The sequence below is a fragment of the Eucalyptus grandis genome, chromosome 6 (genome assembly GCF_016545825.1).
Source record: "Eucalyptus grandis isolate ANBG69807.140 chromosome 6, ASM1654582v1, whole genome shotgun sequence".
Classification (NCBI taxonomy): Eukaryota; Viridiplantae; Streptophyta; class Magnoliopsida; order Myrtales; family Myrtaceae; genus Eucalyptus; species Eucalyptus grandis.
The window spans coordinates 51,931,694-51,944,115 of record NC_052617.1 but is presented as its reverse complement, the minus strand read 5'-3'; the positions used below and the strand labels follow the sequence as shown (position 1 = coordinate 51,944,115).

Here is a 12,422-nt window from a genome sequence, read left to right as displayed (position 1 = left end):
TAAAGTTGAGTCACCACCAATTTCAATTCGGGTATCAAAACTCAATTAAAATTGAATACACGAATAAGAATTTAAAAGATACTCAATAGATACATATGGCGATTAACATTTTACCCCCAGGATTTGGGACATGTAGTCAGTTTTTCAATGTTCCTCCGGGTTTCAAAGCTATCTTGACAATGATTTTGACCCCTTTTTTTTTTATCTAATCTTAAGAGAGGGTTGTCTTGCTTTGGCCGGGTACATTCATGTGGCTATATGGTGTAGCCTCTACTAGCGACGTAGCCACCATTTGTTAGACACCCTAGATGGAAACTCTCTCTCCCTCTCAATTAAATATTTCTTGTTAGTAACAGGAATTAAAATTTATTATTATTTTGCTCAAACAAGAACGTATAAAAGTATGATATTTTTAACGATTTGGTACTATTAACGATAAAACTTGGCACATCGCATCAGCATCTGACACTACTATTATATTTCTTATAGAGTGACATTAGCTCTAAGATATCGTATCTTTTGTTTACCAAGAAAATAATTAATTTACAGAGTAAACACACTAACCCGTGCTAATAAATAAGATGCGCCTCTTAAGTAGAGCTAGTAAGCCACCGAATGCTCCACGTGGTTCTAATAAAATAAGAAACTAATTGCGAGAAAAAAAAAAAAGGATAGAATGAGGGGGTGATTAATCACTATGGAGGCAGGTCAGACGACAGCAAGTATTCCACAATGAGAAAAAGATCCGTGGGATTGTCAATGCAGACTGCAATATATTAACATGCAGAAGAGCATAAAATATGCAGAATATCACGCATCTTCGGTCCCACGTTACAACCAACACGTGAAGCCACATTCATATGTCATAAACAGCCACCTTTTTATACAGAGCAGGGTAGAAAGGCAAGTCGAGCAAATCTTGGTCATGGCACACAAACTAACAGAGAACTTCATCATCTGCTGTAAAATATAGATATGGTTTATACGCACTTGCAGGCTTTCCAACGATCATGGTCGGCTCAGAATTCCCTCTCTGGGAACAGAATAGGAGCAGCCAGAGACCAAATGTAGAGGGCTGCAGTGGCCCAGCCGGTGACAATTCGAACCCAGACGGATGGCCAACCAACATCCACCAACCTTCCACTTTCTCCAACTGATGTCGACCACCCAGTCAAAATCATAGCGGAATACATACTCGCAAGAGAGAAAATGATATGGAAGAAAGAGTATGAGTATGTGACTGTCTTAGACTTCTCTTTCTCTTCCTCCTCTTCTGCCTTGTTGTCCAGGGGCAGCAATGGCTTGCCTGCAGCTTGGAATTGCAAGTCGTTATGTCGAAGGATACACAGTGCTTACATCTTAGACACAGAATATGATATCAATGTGATTTTCTATCTAAAAGGATGGCAACTTCCCTTATTTACAATGACAATAAATCATGGCACACAGTTGCTTTTTCAAGTAAAACTATATTTAGAAAACAAGCAATAAATTAAACAGGAGAGTTGGTAGAAAAATCAGTTATAAGAGCACATTTGGTTGGAAAGTCACTAAAGGGCATCCCACTCAAACTTAAAGAGAGAGACTCCTTCAAAAATTGACATTTCTCCTTCTGATTTTCAGATGTGCTTGGTGCTACTGTTTATTGACATATATATTTGATCTTTATGCTCATGGACCTCAGAATTTAAAATAAACCTCTGAACCTTGCTCATGAGGAAAAGGTCCAGGTTGACACTCTGAAATGCAACTATGATTCATCAGAGTATAGTTTGAATACAGTTGAGAAATAAAGGCCTCAAACTCTCCCATTCAACTGAAAGACTCGGATTATTCTAAATGAAAGCCAAAGATGTGAGAGGGAGAGGGAGGGAGGGAGGGAGGGAGAACTAAACAGAAACCTTATTCAAACAACAAATTTCAAGATAAAATTCCAAGCAGCAAATACAGAAATATGCAATAAACAAGAAAACATCGACATCAGAAACATGGATATCAGTCACGGCGAATTTACCTGCACGAGGTGAACTAGGTGGGGAGAGAAGAGTTGTAGAAGATCCAGCCCTGACAGCAGAGTAGACCACTGAAAGAACAGTAGTGACCAGACCTAGAGTAAGGGTCCCAGTGGAAACAGCTTTAGAGTGCGCATGAAGACCATTGCACTCATAGTCCCTTGGTTCACTAGCAAGTCCACTGTAACAGAGGTACATGCAGTACAAAGATATAACGGCAGCTGGCAAGATGCTTCCATTTACCTGATTTCACAGGGGAATAGAGCAATAATAACATTGTAAAATCATTCTTTGATAATGCACAGCCACTCAAATAAATGAAAAGAGCATCACGAGGAAATGTTATCCACCAGATATGTGCACAGTACCATAGCAAGTAACCAAAATATTCTGAAATAACATCATATGAAGCACAAAAGTCCCTCTAACTTATCACTTCAGGAGAATTCAAATCCAAGGGCATGCAAGAATGGACAAATTCTTATATTCCGGAGAAAGCAGGAAATCCAATGATACTGAACCAAACGGCAGGAATCTGCTAGTAGCCATCCTAGGAGTTAAACCTTTTCTCTTCAAGAGTCTAACAAAAGGTTGACACGATGAAGGGAAATACTTAAGAATTTCTGTAACCTAAAGGAACCAGTTTGCTACTGCTCCAACCTCTCTGCAAAGAAAGCATGGAGAGCACTAAATCCAGTAACCATGTAGAGAAACCAAATGCCAATTCACCAAGCACTGAGAATCGCAACGACAAATTTCCAAGCATTTGTAATAACCACCTGCTGGTCATTCAAGTATAGATTTACCTGAGGTCAAATACTCACAGCATAATCGATGTAATAGTACAAAAATTGTGAAGAAGCACACAAGAAAATATAGTATGATGCATAAGAAGTTAGGAACTTACTGCAGGGTGCAGGGCAACCACAGCAAAAAGAAACGCGAAGATCAAAGTCACGACAATGAAGAAGGTATTGAGCCCACAATCATGTCCAGATGGTGTGAAAAAATGAAAGAGGACTCCAGAGAAGGCGAAGGCGGCCACGTAACAAACAAGTGAAACCACAAACAAAGCAATATACCTACACGTAGAAAGTCATGGACACAATCAGTAATATGGAGATAAATGAAGTTGCAAACAGGCAGGATCTATATGCTAATCAAATTAAATAATCCAAATACAGCTAGAGAAGATGGAACTGAGAAAATGAATAGATATAAGGGAAAGCCCTGATAAGCAGCTTAATGCCATAAGAAGACATTATTTCATTAAAAAGCAAACTAACCAGAATTGCTCATCATATCCAGCCCATTTGTCATTCCATCCGTGAACAAAATCCAGCAAAAGGACAACTTGAATGAGAAGAAAGAATCCCGAGCCAAATTTTGAAATGGACTCTGCAACAGAAGAAAAGTTCAATAAGTACTAAATCCAAGCAATGAAAATGTGGTTTTCTAAAGGGCAAATAACTGATTAATTCAATGAAACACATCTGCTTGCTTCAAACTTTACAATTGTATGCAAAAACTACTTTTTCTAACCATGAAACCCTCAAAGGAATGCTATAAAGTTGCCTTCCCACCTACTAAGGCACTCAACACTCACGGTCAAACATATCACGGCTCAAATATGTTCAGATTATAGCAAATTTGACATGGGAAAAGATGACAGAGAAATTCCATGTGAAGCAGGTTTTGAATCTCACCGTAAAAGCTGATGATCTCATTTGGAAGGAAAAACATGAAGATTACCAACAGGCACCAGCAAATGATTTTCATCATCCATCCACCATGGTGAATACCGTCACGAGGGTCCCTTTGATTTTTCACCCTAATCATCATAATAGCAAGGATCGTGAAAAAGAGAAAGTTCCCCAAGCTCACCCTCAAGACAGCATCAGTTTCAAACCACTCCCTGTCCGGTGTCTTGTGAAATTGATTGATCCCTGCATGACAAACAGTGTCTCTATATCATGACAACTTAAGGGTTATTCCAACTACACCAGAATTGCATAAGAGATGACATCTATGCAGTGTTCCCTGATCATGAGCATGTATATCCGCAGACTAATCATCCTCCAAGACAAACTTAGGCATCACAATGACAAAGCCGCCCAAAAGCATTGAAAAGACCAAAACGAGTATCTGCGCATGAAAAAAGAAACCGAATTCAGAAGCAACAGTCTTACAAGGGAGCTTCTCCATGAGAGGAGCTGCGACTTCACGGAGAATCCATGAGACGATCAGAGAGAGCGCAAAGAGACCGCAGTAAGCAATCCGAGCCGATTTCCGGCTAATTCCCGACACCACCGTCCTGCAGGCGTCGCAGGCGCATGCGGCGCAGCAGGACGCGAGGCAAGATGCTGCCCACATCTCCTCCTCCTCCTCCTCCTCCTCTCACACCCTGACCAAGACCAAACAAACCACCGAAAAACGTCACAGCTCCAGAACAGCACTCGAGGACAGAAAAACCATAGCTATTACAATTGCACATCCCCCTAGGTCATGAAATCGCAGCATAATCGAGTGAGCAACCTCGCCGCAGGCGATCGCGGTTAGGCAAATTTCAACAGAATCCCGCACCGACTGTGAACAGCGCGAAACCGAGAGAAAGGACCAAAAACCGCCGGCGGGTCGAAGTTTCTCAGGTCCGATAGCTCCGATTACACGGAAGCAAACAGAAAAACACAACAGAAATTCGACCAATCTAAACACCGATCGAGCTGAACCAACAATCGACCTCGAACCGATCGAGCGAAGGAATTACCTAGGTCGAAGGTTGCGATTTCGCACCGGAACGGTTCGGACGCAGCGCAGAGCTTTCGATCGCGGACTTTCCTAAGCGAGAGAGGAACTTACAATTTGTGCGGATGATGAAGGGGACGACATTCTTGACTTCGTCTCTACTCCCCGACCGGGTCGTTCGAGAGATTCGCCCGGATCGTAACCGGGCTGAGCGGATCTACCTGGGCCCGACCCATGGGCTGGTTTTTATGCTGAGGGCCTACGAGGCCCGTCAACCCTTTTTTGGGGCGACTGTTTTGACTAGTGTCTCGAGCCTGTCGATTACCGACGGGCCCACGACGGCGGTCAACCTTTTTTGTACCGACTGTTGACCTTTCTGTACCAACGGGCCCGCGTGCCGACTGTTGACTAATGTTAGCTATATTGTTGACATTTAGGTGAGTTTTACTCTCCTTTTTGCCACCACATTGCTACCTACTAAACTGAGTAGCATAAGCATAAGATGAAATGATATAACGTAAGTAGGGCTTAAGATCCACCTAAACAACTCGATTTACGTTTGGAGGGTTATTCGAGTATAACCATAAGATGTTCTTCTGATATAATTTCATCAGATTTGAGGCATCAACATAAATTGGGTTTGGTCTCTTTCCCTGATTTCTTGTAAATAGATTATTTGTAAGGTTCGGGGTACCATTTTGCATGCAAGCCATGTCTCAATGCCTACCTTTCAAGTGAAATATTGACATGACACGATACAATTTGTATTAAGCACGGACTACATTTTTAAAATCTCTAGAATTTTTATTCGATCTAATGTGGGGACCCATTCCATCAACATTGAGGGTTGGTAAATAAAATTTGGTCAAGCGATTGAGAAACTAAATTTCAAAAATCAAGAAATCTCATGCTCAACTCTAATTCCACGGACTCACGGAGTGAAAGAAAGTCGAACTTAGATTTTATTTGTTAATGCGAAAGTAAAGGATCTTGACAAAAATTTATTTCTAAAAACAATCCCCTATCTTATTTACTAAAATGAAAGAACGAAAAATATTCCATCGTCCATGCAAATGTTTAACTATGAAACCGTTGTCTATAACAAAAAAAAAATCACGATTCATTATTTATTTCGATCGATGTAAATGATTATTTTTGGTAAACGGGGCCCAATGAGATGGATCCAAGATGCATCCGACCCGATGACTCTCGGGTTTTTGGGCGGGAGTCAGTAACTGGGGGAGGGGAAAGGCGCATTGGGCTGAGCTCTGATTGGTCAAGACGGCCTCCCGATAGCAACCAAACGTCAACCTGCCCGGCTCCATTAATCCATCGACCCGGTTCCTTTTCCTTTTCTTTTATCAATCATTATCCTTATTTTTTTAAATAATTCCCGATATGGTTATTTAATAATTGTTAATTATCCCCATTAGCGTAACATCTGGAGCGTTTCCTTTTTCGCAACAGTGTACACGGAAACTCTCGTTCTCTCTCTCTATCTCTAGAATCCACTATTTTGGAGTTTAGACTGCGCACGACGAGTGGAGGGCCTTCTGCTTAATCAGCCATCCCTCTCTCTCTCTCTCTCTATCTCGCCGTGAGACGCGGAGGAGAGAGAAAGCTCGAACCTTTCCTCCTTTCATCGAACCAGAGCACACCCGCAATTCAAAGCGAATCGGGGAAGGAAGCAAGGAAGGAAAGAAGGAAGAAAGGCTCGAGCTTTTCCACTGTTCATCGCCGTCGCCATCGCCATCGCCATCGCCATCGCCGTCGCCGTCGTTACGTAGAGAAGGCACTGCGAAAAGGGTCGTCGAATCCGACTCCACCCTCCCTTGATCTGGATCCCCCGCTCTTCTGTAAGTCTCCCTCTCTCTCTCGCTCTCGCAATGCTTGATCTTTGTCTTCAGATCCGATCGCGTCCTCCTGATTCCTGGGGGTTAATTGAACGTGTCGTCGATTCGTCGCGAAGGGTCTCGAGCGTATGTTGCGTGCTGGGTCGGTGATGGCTGGAATCGTCGGATTGGTTGCGGAGTTCATTAGATCTTGCGGTGTTTGTTCTGTCGTCCGGTTGTCACGATCGAGTTTGCCTCTTTTCGCGATCCTTTTTGGTAATCTGAGGGTTCGATGCTTCTGTTCTCGTTCCTCCGACGCATTCCAGTGTGGTCCTGTCGTTTCTCAGCTCATTTACAGGTGGATGTTACTGACGAATGATCTCCATTGAACAATGCCGTGGCCATAAGTATCTATTATCTGGCTCCCGTCGTTGAGTCCGACATAAACAATTTCCATGTCAATGTTTTAGTGTGACATACGTAAAGATCTGACTTTCATTCTGGTTCGTATTTTGTTTTTGTGTTTTTCATCCGGCGTTGCGTGTCTCGATTTTGATTACTTGCTTCAAATAGAAAAAGTTTTGTCGTTGAAATTACATGACGTGCTTTTCTCGACAAGCTCACAGTGTTCTTGCACAAGCAGGTCTCACTAATATATGGAGCTTTAAGATCTCAACTTATATGTTAATCATCAGGTTATGGTGTTGCAGCACGCCCGTTTGATTTGTGATGAAATCCGTTCTTCTCCTTACATAATCTAGTCGAACAATGTCTTAACAAGCTTATCATGATTCATGACTGCTCTACGACCCTCCAGTTATAATTTTGTGATGGGGAAGGTAGATTGTATTTTCTGATCCTGGTCTAGCTACTCTGTGTGTGAGAGAGAGAGAGGAAATTCTGATTTGTGTCTCTTACTGCCCTCATCTCACAGCAGACCAGTGGCAAAAGAGTCATGGAGGGAATTCATGTATATACACTACCAATTTCAACATCATATAATGAATGTGTTTCTCTTACACGACTTGTGATAAATTAGGTGTATGCCTTTTGTAATATCTCTGCGAGAGGACATTTTCCTCCATGACTGTTTTGCCAGCCCTTTCAGAATCTACCTCTTCATGTTTTGTCCCTTTGAAAGAGATGCAAATTTCCCCACCCTCCTGGCTTGTATTCGCTTAAAGTCTTACTCTTATGTGGCTATCTATTACATCTTTCAGCTGAAAGTTGTGTTGGATATTTTTCACAGCTGTTTAATTGTCAACGCATTCTGACTTTTTTGCATCAATGAACACGAACATGAAAGCAGGAAGTCCAGGTTGGATTGATAATTCAGACTGCAAGCCATGGTTCTTGACACCGTACTGTCATCTCCTCACCGGAGGTCGCCATCATTTAGGAAGCAATTTGGACGAGAAGAGTTGGGAAGTTGGTCGACCCTTGCACAGAGGCACCGCTTCCTTTTGACGGCTCTCGCACTTCTTGGTTTCCTTTGCACAATCTATCTCTATTTTGCCATCACCTTGGGCGCAGCAGCTGCTGGGTCGTGCTCTGACCTGACGGGAACTGAGAAGGCACTGTGTCAGGCGAAGGCTTCTGTGTCCAAGGGAAAGCTAAAGTTCCTCTAACCTTCACAGCTGGATGTGACTCCATTTATTGTACTTCCTGCTTGCGGTGTATCTGCAAGACTCCAATGGGTTCTAAATTTAGGTATATCTTTTGCTAGTGTCTATTTGATTCCATATTTCTTCTCGACATTTGTTGAGGATATTTTGCATTTGAGGGGGGATTAGTCTTGCAATTGTAAGCATTCTAACAAATAGTTCAGATTGTGAGGAACTTCATCTTGAGAGTTTGTCTGTGAACTTGTATTGGCGAGTAGAGTGATTATTTGCCTTAATTACTCTGTCTCGGCTTTCCCACGTGCTACGAGTTTTGATATCTGTACTCGGTGACTGTTTTGATTATATGTGAATAATCTTTCTAGATTGTGTAATCTTGAGATTCAGCATGGCCAACTGATTAAAATGACAATGAAGACCTGCAGGGGGTACGATATTGGACGGACTCAATTGTTTTCCCGACGTTGACAAGAAGATATTCCTCTTCGTTGTAATGTGAACACAAGCGCTGTAATCGAACATTCCATTGCCCTTCTCGCAACTTACTTTTTTTGTTCGATTGGGTTTTATTCCGCGCAGGGTCATGACAGGAGTCCTCGGCTTTACACCTATTTTGTCCCCTTACTTTACATAGCCAGGAAGTATACAGTAAGAGACTTGCACCTATAAAAATTACATCTCTACCGACAGATAGGATGGTTCCCATGAAAATTTCACTTGAATATTCTCAAATTTAACGATCCCAATACGTTTTAATGCACTGCAATACACTCGCAAAGAACTTTCCATTCAAAGCTCAAGTTTGGTGCGGAAAACCCAGTCAAGAGGACATTAAATCAAAGTCACAGACAAGCAGTGAACCAACAATTCCTGGGAGCCCATGAAAAAAATTAAACCCCGACGTGTACTTCGACTAACTTTTCCAGTAGTTCTGACTCAGAACAAGGAGAAAATAACCTGTTGAGATACCAAGGAACTTCACCACCGTACACTGGAAAAGAAGACTGAACTGGTAAAGCATGTGTTATTATTTTCTAGTCGAAGATGAGGTACAAAAACCGGATTTTCATTACTCCAACATTCTCTCCTAGTCATGCATATTGATAGCCATTTCCATGAAATGTGACAGTGAGTCCATTGAAGTCTAGATTACTTTTATTTCTTTGAGCCAAGCAGTATGAAGGGGGCAGGGATCAGGTTTCCCTTCTGCAATTGCCTTCTCAGACAGAGAGTAGAACCAACCATTACGCCATTTGAACTGTTAGCAAGGAACAAATCAGCAGTTAGACGCAGTGCATGAATAAATTCATGTACATTTGGCCAACTCAGTTCTTGCTATTTACCTCCTTCGCCGCTGTAGGGAAGTGCACCACAGCTCTTGAGTAAGCACATAGTCTGTCCTCCATGCCTTCATCAAACACTATGCCCTTTTCAGCTGCAGCAGCCAATGCAAGTTCTTTAATAAGGCTCTCTACCTGAAAGATGAGGCAAATTCAAACTTGTCAATACAGTTCCAAGTGATTCTTTGCGGAACGGCTGTTTGGAAGTGACAAACTCACGTATGCCAGAATTATTGGAGATTCTAAATAGTCTCTTTTTCTAGGACACTCAGCAAGTTAAACATTATATTGTCATGAAACCAAAGATCTCTATAATTAATGACAGAGAAGGACTACCCATGCTGACGACTCACATCTGTAGGGATAAACATCAAAGGTATACTCGTACGAAAGGAAAGGGACAGGCCCCCAAAAAATGTTGAGGGCAGACATAGAGGACATAGAGCATTCTCAACACATATAGAAACTGCAATGATTCCGACACTACAATCATGCATAATATGTTTAAGGTTACTTAGCCAAAAAAGTTAACATAGTTGTTCCAAATGAAGTATTTACATGACAAAGATTATCATAATTCGAATCTCAAAGAACCAATGGGAAAGGAGGCACAACATTTCTCCCCTTCTTCTGATAGCCATAAGAAATGCGATAAAGAGTGGATGAAATGAAAGCAGCCTTACTTCAGAGCGAAATTCCTTCTCCACGGCACCTACGGTTGCACCAGGATGGCGAGCTCCAACAAGCATGAATGCTGAAATCCAGATAAGCTTCTCTAACATCTGCTTTTGAAATGCTTCTTTGTCAAGGACCTGAGTCGCCAACCAAAAAATTTCCATCAAAAAAGACTCATAGAGTAAGAATCTCAACGTGTGGAAAAGGAGAATAAATGAACATTGAGGGTTCCTCAAGTAGTTTGTGATTTCTTAAAAATGCCAAAAGAAATGAATTAATTCAGATAGAACAGATTTCCACGTTTCCAAAAGTTAAAAAGAAAGAAATAAAAAGGTTAATCTGCCAGTACCTTGCAAGACAGGCCTCCAGCTTGTAATCTTCCAGCAACTGCTGAAGCCCATTTCCCATATGCAGCAGTCAGTCCTTCAGGATTAGTATCTGTCTTTCCATCAGTGGGCGGTTCTCCCAACTTTGACACTGCAAAGTACGCCAATACTTGGTCTGCATCACTTAAACCTTTGCTTTCAAGCCACGGCTCCAGCATTCCATTCTGGAAAAACACCATATCTGCTAGACTGTCAGAATACACAATCTCATGACATCTTTATCTCAATGCGAGTTTAGGTAATACAAAAGGTAGACATCTTTATCTCAATGCGGACGGGAATTTTGAATGTTTCTGATAATTATTGTTGCAGTAAAGAAGGATACTTCACAAACAGAATGCGCATTGCAAGTTGCAACTCAAAACTCGACTTATACAGACCTGCAGAATTTCTGGCAAGTCACCCAAAGAAATGCAGCAAAATCTGCCCTGCAAATTGGACTCGCAAAAAGAATACCGAGCAAACCCGCAAACTACCCTATCACTATAGATCAATTTCTACTCCACGGCCCACTGTATCAGTAACCAATCAATCCGGTTGAGCTAATTAAGTCAGTCAGCGAACGAAAGGAGATATTTCTGAAGTAAATAACCGCCAACTAGTACTAGCATAAACAAGCTCGAAAAACTATTTTGGGGACTATCCTATGAATTCATCTCCAAGTTGCACACTTGCCAATGACAACTGATTTCCTCGTCATATCCGTCAAGCCCTCTGAGACTCCAATCCAGAGAAAGCGGCACGAACAGACGCTCAATCCAGACAAACTCGCACGCACCATCCAGAAAGCCCTATCAAAAATCCGGAGCGTACCTCTCCAGCGAGACGACGGGGTGGCGTCGAGGACGGCCTCGAGATCGTCGTTCCTGGTGCACACCAGGATGGGGCCCTCGAAGTCGGCGGGCACGGGCTCCCCTCGCCTCACCAGCACGTCGCCCCCGCTCCCCATCTCCTGCAGCGCCCTCCCCACGCGTCCCCCGCCGACGATCACGGCGGGGACCACCTTCGTCGCGGCGGCGGACATGGCGGTGACGGCCGGAAACGCCCGCCGGAGGCTTCGCGCCGAGGCGGCGGAGGCGGCTGCGGGGAGAAGACGACGCGTCCAGCTAGAAGCGGGAGTGAGCGCGGGCGTGAGGGCGCTGGCCATGGCGGCGAAGGCGAGAGGGCGAGCGGATCGGAGCGGCGGTTGGGTTCATGGTGGATTTCGGGGCCGTGTGCTTGGGAAGAAGAAGGTGGGGATAGCCAAGAGGGGAGTGTCGTTAGCCACTCATTTTCTTTGGCATCTCCCACTCGTTTTATCCCTTCTTTTAAAAATAATAATAATAATAATTTCGTTCACCCTTACTTTTTAGAATTATTCTCCAAGTAATAATGTCGAGAAATTCGTTTATTTCCTTAGCGAAATTTAAATTCGGGATATTTTATTTGCTTATCTCTTTTGATTTAATTCAAAAGAGTTCTTCAAACTTTTTCCGTTCCACCAAATTGTTGCACCGGGATGAAAGGAGTGTCATGTCACTTTTCAATCCGCTTGATCTAGTATGGTTCGAAGGATTTCTATTGATGAAATGAGAAATGTAAGAATCATTTTGAACAAGGAACAATGACGTTGAGTTTCCTAATTAAAAATTTAAACAAAAAATATTGTGGTAAATTTATCTAAAAAGTCATAAATTTATTACATAAAAGTCAATTTAATCATAAATATTTGTGTTAATTTAGTTTTAAACCTTTTAGTTGTGCTAATTTAGTCCAATTTTTTTTAACACTTGCCAAATTACTTATAAATCTTTTAAATAATTGGCAGTTT

At 42.3% G+C, this 12,422-nt stretch overlaps 3 protein-coding genes across 4 annotated transcripts; 1 reads left to right on the top strand and 2 right to left on the bottom strand.

The window, feature by feature from the left end:
• Positions 1 to 725: 725 nt before the first annotated feature.
• LOC104450658 (probable serine incorporator) lies at positions 726 to 4,936 on the bottom strand. Its single transcript, XM_010065321.3, has 7 exons — positions 4,780 to 4,936; positions 4,202 to 4,416; positions 3,719 to 3,958; positions 3,299 to 3,410; positions 2,920 to 3,094; positions 2,015 to 2,255; positions 726 to 1,306 (listed from the first exon to the last, which is right to left on the bottom strand). Exons 2-7 carry the CDS (start codon positions 4,383 to 4,385, stop codon positions 1,020 to 1,022), a joined length of 1,239 nt encoding a protein of 412 aa, XP_010063623.2. The 5' UTR covers positions 4,386 to 4,416; positions 4,780 to 4,936; the 3' UTR covers positions 726 to 1,019.
• A 1,268-nt stretch (positions 4,937 to 6,204) lies between these two features.
• On the top strand, positions 6,205 to 8,585 carry LOC104450657. 2 transcript variants are annotated; one of them, XM_039315602.1, is made up of 2 exons: positions 6,205 to 6,613; positions 7,896 to 8,585. In XM_039315602.1, exon 2 carries the CDS (start codon positions 7,936 to 7,938, stop codon positions 8,215 to 8,217), a length of 282 nt encoding a protein of 93 aa, XP_039171536.1. In that variant the 5' UTR covers positions 6,205 to 6,613; positions 7,896 to 7,935; the 3' UTR covers positions 8,218 to 8,585. The 2 variants fall into 2 exon arrangements, with proteins under 2 accessions (XP_039171536.1, XP_039171535.1); XM_039315601.1 differs by having other exon boundaries at positions 6,210 to 6,613; positions 7,899 to 8,585.
• A 394-nt stretch (positions 8,586 to 8,979) lies between these two features.
• Positions 8,980 to 11,887, bottom strand: LOC104450656. The gene is made up of 5 exons (XM_010065316.3): positions 11,426 to 11,887; positions 10,576 to 10,793; positions 10,235 to 10,363; positions 9,555 to 9,686; positions 8,980 to 9,469 (listed from the first exon to the last, which is right to left on the bottom strand). The coding sequence occupies exons 1-5, from the start codon at positions 11,757 to 11,759 to the stop codon at positions 9,356 to 9,358; spliced, it is 927 nt and encodes a 308-aa protein (XP_010063618.2). The 5' UTR covers positions 11,760 to 11,887; the 3' UTR covers positions 8,980 to 9,355.
• Between the last annotated feature and the right edge of the window lie 535 nt (positions 11,888 to 12,422).